We start from the raw sequence: 15159 nt of genomic DNA on the forward strand, positions 1-15159 counted from the left end.
CACTGCATAGTTTTCAGTGTATGTATTGATAGATTAATGCTTATTAAAGCTATAACGTTATTCAGATTAAGAGCAAATTTGCATTTTGATGGCCCAAGCTCTAGTCTGTCACTTTAAGACAATATTGACACACATCGGATTTTCTCCCAACTGTTCTCCTCCACTTAAGACATAAACTGTGTTTAAGTAAATACTCTCCAAGCTGGCCATTTGGACATATTTTGTGTATATCTGATCGATTGGACATGCACCCGAAGCTCAAAGTGTAATTTGTTTGTCCATTTTGGAGCGCGCCGCGTGCACACATTTCGGCCTGAGGAACAGCGTTTCTTGTGTGGATTGTGCTTTCAATATTTTATCAAATATGTCCCGCAATTTAGCAACAGTAAAGACGGCATCTTACAACAATCACCGATTGATCTGATTCTGATGTTAAGTTTGGGTTTTAGGGAGGAACGAATGCGCACCGCTGTGAAGGGAAAGAAGTTGCGCAATACGAAACGCAGCTAGTTTTTAATAGCTTTACCTCATGTCTTCTTTTGTATAATCCTTAGAAGCCAAAATCGAAATAAAAAAATTAAATTAGTTTAATAAAACCGCCACAGGCCTAAAGTGTAAGCAGATGTTTGAATGTTTAGTTCTCTCTTCTATCATAATGAAACAGAGCTTTCATGTTGCGCGTGCTGAAGCTCCTCCACGTGGGCGCGATCTTGCTTCTGAACTGCGAATAGCAAAAATGCATCATAGACAAATGTTTGAAAAACAGCTGGTGACTCTGGTGAGATAGAATTTGCAAGATAATGTATATATAGCAATAATAAATGTATGTGTGTTTTATTAATTTCTCCAGTACTGATAGCAGAACTGTTAACGTCAGAGCTTATCGATACTCCGGTCTTTCATAATTTAGCCACGGGACCGATTAAATACCGGGTTTCGGTACCCATCCCTAATTGCAATTAATCGCAACATTGCATAATTTATCAGATCAAAAAAAATTGTAATCGATTGACAGTCCTACTTTTAATTAATGATATCAACACTGCTAAAAAAAAGTCTCAAGTCAATTGTTTACAAACTAAGTTAATATTGATTTGTGACTTAAAGGGACAGTTCACACAATAAACTGTCTGGTTACCCCAATTCATCAAAATATCTTCTTTTACGTGCAGCATGAGAAAGAAACTCATACAGGTCGGGAACAACTTGAGGGTGAGTAAATGATGACAAGATTTTCATTTTTGGGTGAACGATCCCTTTAGGTCTGGCGAGTTTCCATCACTGTTCGGATGCAACAAAGACCAGGAAAAACATTTATCTTCTTTGTTATGCTTAATCACATCCTCTGGAATCACAATGTGGAAAAAAAAACCTTACTAAAATGAATCAACTTCAGACTTCCTCTACCAGGACGGCAAGTTTCTCACCCCGCCGGTGTCTATGAGAGCCAGCAGCCGAGGGTTATTCTGCTCTACGGCCTCCAGACACTGGAACATGGCAGACACGTGTGGTTCACTCAACAGGAAGGCCCCGTCTACAGAAGAGGACAGCCAACAACATTACCACACACAGGAAAGATGCATACGTAAGTGAAGATGCTAAAGGTTTGGAGGATGTTGAGTTACCATTGTAATATTTCTGTGTGTTTGTCTTATGCTGCAGCAGCGGTTTGAGCTGGGCAGATAAGATGTGACCTTGGAGGCTGTGTAGAAGCCAACGCTCAGCTTTATAACCCTCGCCGAAGCACTGAACACCACTGCTCAACACCGGCTCCAGCTGACTGAACTGCAACGAGAGAGAACAAGGAGTCAAAGATCTCATTGACAAGGTCAAAACAAGCTTCACGTGGGAAATACTCACTGCATTGTCAAATACCTGTTCTACGTGACGGGCGAGATGAGGACAGAGATACCGCACACACCACACGAACCGCCAGTAGTCTTTTTGTTTACAGTAAATCTGCAGAACAAAATAACCAACTTTGATCCTGTACCACAGCGCAATGATTCACACATTAAAAATGTGTTTGCTCACTTCTGTGCTTGACAACATTGTTATTAACAACAAAAGAGAAAAAAATTTAATTAAAATAAATTAAAATTTTTAAATAAAACAAAAGTGTTACATTTAAACAACAACAAAAATGTCTAAAACTAAAAATCTAACATTTTAAATAAAATTATTATAGCAAAATTTACATTTAAAGTAAAATGAAGCAGCAGTTGTTTGTAATCTGATTGGCATCTGACTGACAAAGTTATATCTATAGGTCGAGTAAAAATAAAAAAGGGTATTTTATTGTATTGTATTTGTAAAAATAACTAATAAAACACTACATAAAAACAATTAAATGGAACAATTAAATTGAGGTAACAGAAGATTGAGTCATGACAAGGCAATTAAAAAATGACATGCTCAATTCACAATAAAATTAATAAAGTGCATTTAGAAAATAGATATGAATTTATATTTAATGCTGACTTTAAATATATAAAAACTAGAGATTTTCATAGAAACACTGCTGGGTTTGAAAAAGGTCTCTTCTGCTCACCCAGGCTGAATTTATGTCAAAAATGCAGTAAAAATACAGTAATATTGTGAAAAATTATTACAACTATTTTCTGTTTTTTTCATATTTTAAAATGTGACCGCCATGTGACACTGAAGTAAGCAATGATGCTGAAAATTCAGCTTTGCATCACAGGAATAAAATATGTTTTACAATATAACGAAAAAATATAAAACTTGTTATTATAAATTGTAACAATATTTCACAATATTACAGTTTTAGTGCTTTCCTGATCCAATAAATGCAGGCTAGTTGAGCAGAAGAGACTTTTGTCAAAAACGTTTTAAGAAAACCTTACCGGCCAGAAACTTTTGGCCAGCAGTGTATAATAATCCCGATGTAGATTTCATGACGTTAATCTATAAACTAACACAATATTTTCTTTGTTGGAAAGGCCACAGAGGCCATCATTTCTTATCTCCAGTTAGGTTCAGAAAGTAAAACAAAGTAGTAACGAAACTTAAAAACACTCTTCCTCGTCTGATTAGCCACAGAGCTTACTTGCGTCTAACAGTTCCTGGTAACTCAGGCTGCTGTTTTAAACTTAATCTTGCCGTCACCACAGGATATTCTAGGTACTTTGAAGAAAAACGCTCATGTTCCTTCACACCTGCTCGTGCTTGAGGCCGTGGCCCAGGATGTTGTTCATGTCCTTGTGCAGGCGCTGAAGACCCCCATAGCGGGACCACACGTTAGGGTTGTTGGTGGACAGCAGCCCTTCAACGGTCGTCTTCAGATTAGACAGAAGCTTCCAGTGTTCCCATCTGAAGAAGACACATGTCAACTGCTTTTACAATTACATTTATGATACACAGTGTGCTGAGCGCGCTTCCGGCTTTTCCCTTGTGAAAAAGAAGTGTGCTTAGTTAGATTATATTATACATAGAGGAAGATGCATTGCTCAGAGTTTGCGCTCACAAACCTTCATGTTTCATTTAAGAATTGACTTTGTCTCATATGTTTATTTAAATATATATATTTAGGGAAGAAATCCCATAGTCTCAGAAGAATTTGAGGATAGATGAAAAGTCTTTTGAATTGTCTTTTAGTACATGCATGAAATTGCTTAAAATTATTAAAATAAATAAAATTAAATTAAACCAGTTCGTACCTCACAAATTGGTTACATACGTGTTTGTGAGTGTGTGTGTATGTGTAATATATATATTAGGGCTGTCAGTCGATTCAATTTTTTTTAAATCGAATTAAAATTTTCAACTTAAAATTAATTAATCTAATTAATCGCAAATTAATTTGGCTGTGAAAATACCCCAAAAAGATCATTTAAAGCTATTATTGTGTTAAATGTTTAGGCTACAATGGCCTAACATAAACTATGGAACATAAAAGAAGATAATTTGAGAATTTTTGTTCATGCAAGGAAAGTCACTAGTGACCAAAACAGCTTAGTTACCAACAGTCGGCTATTCAAAATACCCTCTTTTATGTTGTGCAAACGAAAGTGAGTCATTCAGGTTTGAAACAACATGAGGGTGAGTAAATGATGACAGAATTTATTTATTTTTGTTGAACTATCCCTTTAATGTTTTTAATTTTTTATTTTTATAAACACAATGATACTCTAAATAAGAAAGTAAAACTACCAGCAGGTGGCGGTAAATGTCTTTATGAGTTGATTCGTTCAAATGTCTGATTCATTCAGGAATGAAGTAAATGACTCTCTTGAATGGACTACTGAATCATTGACTCACACGATTTGTTCAAAACGAGGATTAATTTAGAAACTAAACACTGTTGTGTTGCTCGGAGACGCACAACAGTTCTGCTGTGGCTTTATAGGTAATAGGTTTTCGTTGGAAAATTTGCACTTGTGTTCTTCGTGACAAAAAACAGCACTCGAGTGATATTGCTCTCATTGCTTGTGTGATATCGCTTATCATATGATATAAATATGAGACAAAAACTCATACAGGGGCATTTTTTGCCTCAATATCTTGAATTGTGGGGCATAATGGAGTTGTTGCCCTGCATCATATTTGTCAACAGTCAGCTGCATGAAATATAAGATGACGCAAAGGTCTGGGGGAGGGGCCAGTGCGTTAACTGCGTTAAAATATTTTAATCACGTTATTTTTCCATAACTAATCAATTAAGTTAACGTGTTAAACTGACAGTCCTAATATATTAGTGCTGTCAAACAATTAATCACAATTAAATCGCATCCAAAATAAAAGTTGTCGTTTACATAATATATGTGTGTGTACTGTGAATAGTTATTAGGTTTATATAAATACACACACATGCATGTATATATTTAAGAAAAATATGTTATATTTGTATATTAAATATATTTATATATACTATAAATTATATAAATATATTTTAAGGTAAAACCTGTTATTTGGTTAACAGTAAATAAATTACTGTATATTGTGAAAAAGTGTAGAGAGAGAGAGAGAGAGAGAGAGAGAGAGAGCGAGAGCGAGAATTTAAATAAGAATTTAAATATTTAATAATTTTAAAAAATATATTGTTACCATATTTTTTTACGGTAAATTTCAGGCAACCACATCTGCTAGTTTTTTTTACAGTAAATTTCTAAACTTTTTACAGTGTAAATGTTGAAATATAATATATATATATATATATATATATATATACACATACATACATACATACATACACACACACATATATATCCTCATTTGTCGCTTTGGATAAAAGCGTCTGCTAAATGACTAAATGTAAATGTATACTGAATGTGCACTTGACATCTTAAAAGTATATATTTTATATAAAAAACGTACTACTTCAATATAAAACTGTACTTTTTAAAAAGATTTTAAATATACAGATAACACAATATTATCGTTCCGAGCGTTTTAATAAGCTTTCCTACCTGCCTGTCAACGTATGTATTATCATACCTCTGCGCACCCTGTTCGCGCAGACAGGATACGTCATCAGCGCGTTCACGCACGCTGTGCAGACAGAGCGAGAATGGCAGACAAACCTTAACAACCTGATCTTCCTTCCTGGTATTGTAGTATTTTTTAAAGTTTTCTCACCGGTGAATGACACACGATGTAGCCCAGCGGTTAATCTAGTCCTTGCGCCAGCTCATTAGAAGTGAGCTACGTGCATGAACTGTGTTCCGATCGATATGATCCCTACACAGTGTTCATTGCTCCCTAATCCCTGAGCGGGGGAAATCCGTTGAAGTTTATGTCACTTCGAAACATGGGCTGGAATTGAGAACCACTGAAGTAGCCTATTGTAGTAATGTTGTCTCTGGTATTCTGGTCTGTGAGTGTAAATGCGTTCAGGGGCGTGGCTTTGGATGGCGGTTGCAGGGAGGGTGGGATGTTTGCTTTCAGTGCTATCAGGCTAAAGTTAGCATTTTCCAAGATCTCCTATTGTACCTTTAATTACAGTAAATGAGCCACTTAAGTGTATTTAAAGCTGCAGTCAGTAAGTTTTGCCTCTTTGTCGCCATCTCTGTTTGAAAACCTGGAATTGCAGCTGTCTGAGGAATTATCTTCCTTGCATGGGTTGTGCGACACCACGGCTCCAGCGCGGATGAATGTAATGTTCTGAAGAGTATGTGTGGCAGTCAGTCACCGCACCGGTGTGAATATTTACTGTACTTCACAATCACAGATTCTAGCCTACGCTTTGGAATATATGACCCAAATAAACATTTTCGCCAGATATTGTCATCTGAACAAGTAAGTAACAAGTCTGCTACGTTTGTTCTGACCAACTGAGGAAAACCGCATTAAAATAAATCTCGCTACCAATGGTGATTTAATCTAAATTAGTTCATATCACATCAAACCGTTCAAATTATTATTATTGTTATACTTTATTCTCAAATTATTAATGTTAACATCCGCATTGGTGACTATGAGAATAGTGTGTATTAGCGTGTGATTTCAGTTTCTGCACAATTTAATCTCTAATCGTCATACTCTTCGAATTTCAGATGAAGAAATTATTTTAACCCAAAAAGCTAATTATGCTCCCTTCAAACTGGTTTTCTTTAAAATACAGATCTTGTGTAATCCCAGGCTATCTGTTATCAGAAGCACATTTAAAACTGGAATATAATTTTATTTCATTCACATGTGTTTCATAAACACAATCCTTTCTGGATTACAATCCGCCATCAATACATTTCATTATTCTAGCTGCTGTGAGAAAAGGCTATAAACGCTCGGCCAGCTGCAGGATCCTCACATGCGATAGCCTAATAGCCGGGACAACTTCTTTATGTTTACAGACGTGACGTAATGACGCAGTGCCATGCTCGAATTTCCCACAAAAACCTACCCGTACCACTCAAATTAGAAAACATTATTATAAGCGAACCGTTCTGAAACGGGCTAAAGTAAGGCGATAGTGTTGAACACTGGCTGGTTATGTATTTGCTCAAATATTGATTTCGGGTTATTTTTAACCCAAAAAAAATTACGGACTGCAGCTTTAAGGTTTGCTTTGAAATACATTTTAAATAATAAAGTTTTAATAAACTTTTATCGTGCTTTATAAAAGTATACTTACTTCAATGTGTTGACTAACATACTAAAGCAGATGTAAAGTACTTCGTTATATTTTAACTGTACTGTTATAATACATTCCATGGTAATTTACTTTAAATATACCAAATTTTAACTTCATCATTACCAATATATTTAAATACGTGACACAAGTTTCAATAGAAATTACATTAAAGTACATTCTAGTTTATCATAAATGCTTGTCAGTAGATACAGTTTAACCATAATTCAAGGACGATAGACGTATTTATGAAATTACATAATAATATGTGCTTAAGTCCAGTGGTGGGTAGATTACTTATAAATTGTGTCTGTTACTGATTAGAAATTACATGATGAAAATTGTAGTTAGCAACATAATCTGGATCACACATATTAGGCAATGTAGTAGTCTGAGTACTTTGATTACTTTTAAATTATTTTTGACCAAACCATTATAGTAAATAGACTTGAATGGGATTTTTTGCATACCACATTGATAAAATAAAGAAAGAAGGCAAATATATTTAGTTTTTTGTTATCAATATCATGAAATGCATTAAACGTACGTTACATGACAGAAGGGTTTCCCAAACTGGGATTTGTGGAAAAACAATAGGGTGTTGATGAACAGCTAATATAAAAATGTCAAATTAAAACGACAAATAATTTAAAAAAAAGTCAAACTAAAATGAGTGCAAATTTGTCAATGTGACCACCAACATCAGAGAACCGTGAACATGCAAATATGTTGTTAAATTACTGATATCCCAGATTACTTTAAGGAGATATCTTAGGTCAAAGGGGTTTGGTTCACCAAGAAGCCCTACATCACATGAACAAACATTATTAAAGATGAAAACTTTGCATTACATGACCAAAGTCTTAGTCTAGGTTTGAAATACTTTTGTCCAGACTTTCAATATTGATAATTAGTGAAGGTCACTGGATATGATGAATGGCTATGCATTGGCAGTGTTTAGTAGAGGTCGACCAATGTATCGGTTTTGCCGATTAATCGGCACCGATAGTTGATTGTTGGAACTATCGGTTATCGACAAATATCCATGCCGATAGTTTTCCGGGTTGCGTCTATTGCTGGAACGGCTGAGAAGGGTCTGCTGTCATTACACAGTGCGAGAGCGGCCTCTAGAGGTTGAAATCACTGACAGCACGTGCTACTTGTTTAGACACGTGATACTGCACGCTGAACAGAGCGGGAAACTTCAGACGTGGATTTAAATGCAGCCGACAGAAAATCCTGCCGTGCCACAGAACGCCATTCACATAGTTTTCCTTTAAATTACATTTTATTGGTCCCGAATCGTTGTTAATGTACATAATGAACTGTGTATTTTCAGCAAAACGTTTGTCTTTCTGTGGCTCGAATACAGTCTGTGTGCTTCATTTATAGAGCTATAATATAGGTCGCACTTTCTCTTTCAGTTTGCGCTGTTTTTTAAATGCCAAACTTCAAACTCATACATGCCAAATTGTTCATTCTTGAAGTAAACTTGTGTCCGTTTGGTGATTAAGTAAACTGTTTTAGACCGCTGCTCGAGTTGAACACGACGTGTCCGGAGTGTGTGCGATACCGGTGAGTTCTCCTAGACTCAGCGCTGCGCTTTTATTTTGATTAAATAATCATCAAGTGTTCAGGAATAGAAGCAGTTCAAGTGTGAGAGTATACAAACAATATCCATATGTATATAATTTTAATGCTATAGCCTTTGTGTATATATTTAAAGATGTGCATCTTTAAGCATGACAGTTGAAATTAAATGGTAACACTTTAAAATAAGAGTCCATTTGTAGCATTAAGATTAATGAAAGCTGTGCAAGTATTGTTCATTGTTAGAGTGTGTTAACAATTAAGTAGTTAGCACTACTTTAGTTTTTGTTCAGTATCAATTTTAAAACTATCGGTTAATTAATCGGTATCGGCCAGTGTGGTCCAACCTAGCTATCGGTATCGGCAAAATCCACTATCGGTCGACCTCTAGTGTTTAGTAACTTCTGTAATTATTAGTCTCATGCACATTATAAAAATTTAAAAAACTGGGGTGAATCAATAAATTATTAATAATTTACTGCCATTGTGTGAATAAGATGCAATCATGTAATCCATAAAATAGTAACTGTAATCTGATTATTAACATTTTAAAGCATAATATACTTATTTTTGTAATGCGATTACATAATCAGATTACATGTAATCCGTTACTTTCCAGAGCTACTCAAGCCATTGCATTGAGGTCAAAACATTACATTACGATTACACTTAAATGTATATTTATAAAGCATAATAAATAATAATATTTGAAGTTTACTAAACACTAATGCTACTATACTAGTACGCTAAAGTGTGCTTCTTTTAAATGTTTCAGCAGATCAGAGTTACGAGTCACAATAACGAGAGTTTCTGTTGTGATGTTTTATGCTAGTCAGCTCGCAGGAGCAAACAACACACACAAATAACAGCTTAAAATGAACCTTCGCGCTTACGTCTGCTATTTACCAGCTAAATGCGAGCGTGTCACGAGACTGCTGTTATTTGCTGCATGTCTAAAGCTGCTAGAACATCCGATGCTGAATCCCACTATAGTGAAGGCGAAGCTCATTAATATTAATCACGCCACCGAACGCTTCCGTGAGCGTCCCATTGGCTGATTCTCCTGCTTACATATTAACATATACAGTTCGGCCAATCAGATGAGACGCTTTGAGGGCAAACGTTCCACGACGTATTTAATATTCATTAGCTTAGTCTTTACCATAGTAGGATGTCCAAACGCACTAGCCGGCTAACTTAGCTGCAGTCGATAACCGTCTTCGCAAACAAGCTGGGTAGTGTATATACATATAAACGTTATGTATGAGATGATAAACTATTTGCTGGAGCTGTGAGTCTAGCTGTCAAACTCCGGTCTGCTGTAGACGCTCCTGTTTTGATTCACCTCACCTGCGCTCTCCGGCTTGCGCCTCCGTGGATGTGTCCATCTCCAGCGCAGGTAACGGCTTGCTTTGGAGCTGAGGTCGGGTTTAAGCGCAGGAAAGCTCTGGTCAGGCTGAAGGTGTTTCCACTGGGCGTCCCTCATAACAACACCGACGAGCGTGAAGTCTGAGATAAACCGGATGCGCATTCCTGAAGGAGCGGATGCGGATTGTTTTTCAAAATAAAAGTCGAACGTAGGATTGTATCGTATCAGACCAATCTAGTACATATTAATGTCCCCATAATATATTGATATATTAGATCAAATATTAGGTACTTAAGTAATAGTTAGTAAAACCGCCAGCTACGGTTGTTATTTTATATATTTCATTCATGTTGTTTTTGTATATTGATTTTGCATTATTAATATTTCATTCATTATATTTCATTAGTTTGGATTATTAATGACATTTAAGATCGAATTTTTATGAACAATTTGGTTTTGATTATTTGGTATGTTTAATTTATTTTTGCGTTTATTTTATTTTTAATTTATTACATCACGTTTATTTGAAAAATGAATTACTTCTGAACTGTCTCTAAAACAAAATAATTCTGAACAATTTGAAAAGTTTTTATTTCGTTTTTATTTTAAAAATTTGGTAGTATATTCATTTATGTTGCGTTTATTTTTATATTGTTTATTTCGTTGCGTTTATTTTAATTGTCCATTAAATTTGGATTGTATTTGAAAAGAATCATTCGTGAAAAATTTAGTTTTTTATTTAATTGGTACGTTTTATTTATTTAGCATTTATTTTTATATTTCATTTAGGCCAACTATTTCTCATTTATTGTAATTATTAACTACATTTAAATTGTATTTAAAGCTAAATATGAATGAACAATTCGTCTTTTATTTACTTGGTATATTTCCTTTATTTTATATATTTCACTTATATTTAATTTGATATTTAAATGTAAATTATATTCGAAGCAAGTATTAGCACTTTTGTTGATTTTGATTGCTTCCATTGTCCTCATTTGTAAGCCGCTTTGGATGTAAATGTATTAATGAATAATTTAGTTTTCATTTATTTGGTATATTTAATTTATTTTTGCATTTACTTTTATATTTCATGTATTATATTTCATTTATTTTAATTATAAATTCAATGTAAATTATATTTAGAGCAAGGATTTCGTTTTTATTTATTTGGCATATTCAATTTATTTTGCATTCATTTTTATGTTTCATTTATTACGTTACATTCATTTTAATTATGATTACATTTAAATGCAATTTAAATATTGAAGCATATTTAAAGCAAAATATTCATGAAACAACCCAAGCTTAACTGAAGTTAAATACAAACACACCCGTCCTAAGCGATGAGAATAGAATAGAATAGATGCTTTTTGTTGTACTAATACATTTTTAGAAAGAATAAGAAATGTAAGTAATTAAAGTTAAAACTAAATTAAAGTAATTCAATTCAAATTCAATTAAAGTAATTCAAGTTTATATATTTATCTTGTAATATGATGGCATTTAGAGCGAATTGAGGGAAATGACCAGCAGATAGCAGCAGTGATCCAAAAAAAAAACTAGTTAGATATTTAAATAATAACTCTATTGAACACGTTAACCTTGACATCAGCCTATTTTGTCATGTATTTTTGTTTTCCACTCAGTTCTTTTGCCATATCAGTGTGAAAACTTCTAATCTAATAAGACATAAGCTGTCCTCAACAACAATACTTAGCCTATATGACAGTAAAATTACAAGTATCTGTTTAAATGACTCCTAACCGTTAAAATGTGCTTTTATGTAACTCATGCAAGTGATGAACTGAACTGATTTGAGCTGAATAATGGCGCTAGTATGTTGAGTTGAGTTCGCTTCATTCTGATGAACTTTGCAGCATTCACACTGCTATCCAGCCGACTTGAGTTGTCTTATTAGAGCTGCTGACATTTTATTTTTCGAAACTGAAGCACCTTGCAACATGAATGCGGTCATTTTCTAGTTATTTTACTGCTGCTTAGAAACATCTCATGTGGCAATTTTGCCTCAATTAAAACCAATTAGCCTAATTAAGATGTTACCGCATGAAGCTCAGGTTGGTGGGGGGGGGGATGTTTTCAACAGGACTCAAATAAATCGAAATTTGGCAAACCCTCTCCGTTTTGTAATCACATGCACACAAAAAAATCCGTGCCTAATGTGCGAGCGCAACGGAGCGGAGGGCGGTTCAGAAGAAAATCGGCATGTTTATTTTAAATAGGTATTAATTAGAGCATGCTGTTGTGCGTGTACATGGACATTTTAAAAGAAATACTAAAAAAATAATATACATTTAGATTAGGTAGCCTGCTGTAGGCCTATATAGGCTACAACAGCATAAAGATGAGTTTGCATGGTGAAGAAAGTGCAAACTTTGCTAATAGGCTACACGTAAACTGACCATTCTGTCCGGTATGATTGTCATATTTGGGTAAAACAAAACCCTTATTAGTCATTTATTGGTTACTATTCGCATCAATATATCCCACAGTTCACAGTTGATGTAAATTTACGTTAGACACCTAATCTAGCTGTACTGATGCTACTTATAAATGTTACTAATTCATTTCAAATATGTTGCATTACACTGGCGTTTGTTAATATTACAGTTAATAGCAAACCTATGGAGACTGAATGCCAAACTTCACTCCCGATCATAAATGTCAACTCATGTGAGTTCTGTCGCTGCTAACGTGGTATTTGTTTATTTACACGCTGCTGTCGCTAGCTTGTCATCTGATTGGTTGCGGCCACTGCTGCTACTTTCTGATTGGGTGCCGTGATCGGCAGGTTCCTCATGCTTTCAAGTTTAGGCCTGCGTTCAGGTGCAAAATGGTGCAAAACGTTTTTAAACGGAAACGGTGGTGCGTTGAACAACCCTGTTCTGATGACACAAGAGTTGCAGCTATGGCAGCTGAGAAGGCCATTCTGCGTTCTTTCTGAAGAATTTTCAGAGCCTGATGAAATCTGTATAAATACGTGTTTAATACTGCAAAATACGCTTGATGTTACAGTCACTGCCCTTGCAGTCCAGAGTAAAAGAGAACATCCCAATGGAGTGAAGGGATTTGTGGAAACTGTGGTTCCTAATTATTGTGATCCAACATTTGCCTCGCATTTCAGGATGAAAAGACAAACATTTCAGGTGAAGGATAATCCACTTCTTACCTCCGAGACTGTGTTATGATCTATATGACCTTATTATTTTTATTGTTAGTATTAGGCTTATCATTATTGCTGATCGCTGTTGTTGTGCTATGATATTGTAATATTTACCATTATATAATCAGAGGGGTATAGAAAAGTTTATGAAAGTGTCCCTCCATAATACAATTGCAACATATATAAATATGTATAGCATTTTTATGTTACATTAATCAGTGTCTAGCACACCTTCCTAAGGAAAGGATATGGACCAGAAGACATTGCAATTACTAAATGATATTTAGACAGACTTAAAGAAGTTCCAGATCTATACTTGTGCTCTTATTATTTCAGTTATTTTGCCTTTCATGTAAATAAACATGTGCAAACAATGCTTGCTCTTGTGAATTTATTTTGATGTTAATTACATTGTGCGAGCTGTCTCTTTAATACCGCGTGGTTTATATACATGTTGCTGCTGATTGGGCTGACATGTTTGACACACCCACCAAACAAGAGAAAACGCATCTCAAACCCAGTTGCACACCGTTTCCAGGAAATATGTCGTTCAACCCAGAAACCGTAGCAAAACGGTGCACACCGGTTTGAGCTTGAACTTGCCCCTGATCTCTGCAGGAAAGTACTGGGAGTTACCAGATCGGTGGGCGTGGCCAAACCAGAGGGGCATTTTCGAACATGTTACCTGATTGGCTGACGTCATAGTGATGTATAGGTTTAGGGGTGGGGTCAGGTAAGGGGGATCATTTTCATTGCATGATTTATTTCGGAAACACCCAGCAGTTTGAAAACACCCACAATTTCAGAAACGCCCACTTTTGCTCTGCAGAGACCTCATTCTCCAACTTACTGGACAAGCTTCCATACGTCCATCTACCGCGTGTTTACGTTGAAATGAATGGAGCTGTACAACGCAAACATTATTTTGTTTGCATTTACAAACTGGAGTTAGGGCAGTAGAATACAAAAAAACCGCAAGGCCTAGACATGCGCTTCTTTAAACTTTTTAACTTTAAATTTTTTTTTAGAATTTTTAGAACGCAGTGTCTGTAAATGACGTCAAACACACTCTGTGGTTTTGCTTACAAAAAAAACGTAAGATGGAGGCAGTGGAGTGGAGGGAAAACGCAATGCCTCGAGATGTGTTCTTTTAAGGTTGAACTTATTTTAACGCTGTGTCGTGCGCGAGATGCAGCAAAGGGACGCGAGCGCAACACTCAACGTTCATCTAGCACATTTCCATAGAAAATAAACATAGCGCAGTGGAATGGAAAAATGGAAATTAAGGCCAGTTCACACCAAGAATCATAACTATACTAACGTTCACAGCAAAACATAATAATGTTATGGTTATTAAGTAGGCACTTCGGTTTTGTCGTCTGCCATTTTAAAGCTGCAGTAGGCATTTTTGAAAGTCGAGTTTCCCACTTTTGAAAGTGGATCGGACCGAGCGCCAAAACACACTTGTTGTAACCAATCGCCAATAAGGAGGTGTGTCCATACACGATGGGGGAGGTGCTTGTGTTGCATAGAATGTTTGTGGGGGTGGGGCTATCAAAATAGGGGCGTGGTCATTTTGGGTTGGGCGTGCTTGTTTCTCTGAAATCGCTTACTCCACATTTAAATGCTCACGCGCTTTAAAGTCGGGTGGATTCTGATTGGCCGTCAATGTGATTCTAATTATATCATTCTGTCATTATCCTTACAGTTGTGGTGTGGATTGTTAAATTTAGAATGATTTTAATACTGTTTGTCGTTATAGTTATCATCCTTCGTCTGTATACATTTTAATTAACCTTTAATTAAGTCTATGGCATGTCCATATTTAATTAGCTAAGTGTGTGTGAAACTCATTTTTAACAAGTTAACAATTCATGTCAGTTAATGTTTGTTGTGTGAGTTATGCACAAGAAAACAGCAATTTAA

The 15159-nt window shown here is 35.4% G+C and overlaps 1 protein-coding gene across 2 annotated transcripts in view; it reads right to left on the bottom strand.

The window, feature by feature from the left end:
- LOC107568258 (run domain Beclin-1-interacting and cysteine-rich domain-containing protein-like) overlaps nucleotides 1-10210 on the bottom strand; it is a 38236-nt gene extending 28026 nt beyond the window's left edge. For both annotated transcript variants that reach the window (XM_016254190.1, XM_016254189.1), the window contains exons 1-5: nucleotides 10031-10210; nucleotides 3180-3333; nucleotides 1876-1959; nucleotides 1626-1785; nucleotides 1428-1534 (exon numbers count right to left, since the gene is read on the bottom strand). In XM_016254190.1, coding sequence (XP_016109676.1) covers nucleotides 1428-1534; nucleotides 1626-1785; nucleotides 1876-1959; nucleotides 3180-3333; nucleotides 10031-10068 — 543 coding nt within the window. In that variant the 5' untranslated portion in view covers nucleotides 10069-10210. The remainder of the gene's footprint in view (nucleotides 1-1427; nucleotides 1535-1625; nucleotides 1786-1875; nucleotides 1960-3179; nucleotides 3334-10030) is intronic.
- Nucleotides 10211-15159: the final 4949 nt, after the last annotated feature.

The sequence above is a fragment of the Sinocyclocheilus grahami genome, unplaced genomic scaffold (genome assembly GCF_001515645.1).
Source record: "Sinocyclocheilus grahami isolate Dianchi unplaced genomic scaffold, SAMN03320097.WGS_v1.1 scaffold1229.1, whole genome shotgun sequence".
Classification (NCBI taxonomy): Eukaryota; Metazoa; Chordata; class Actinopteri; order Cypriniformes; family Cyprinidae; genus Sinocyclocheilus; species Sinocyclocheilus grahami.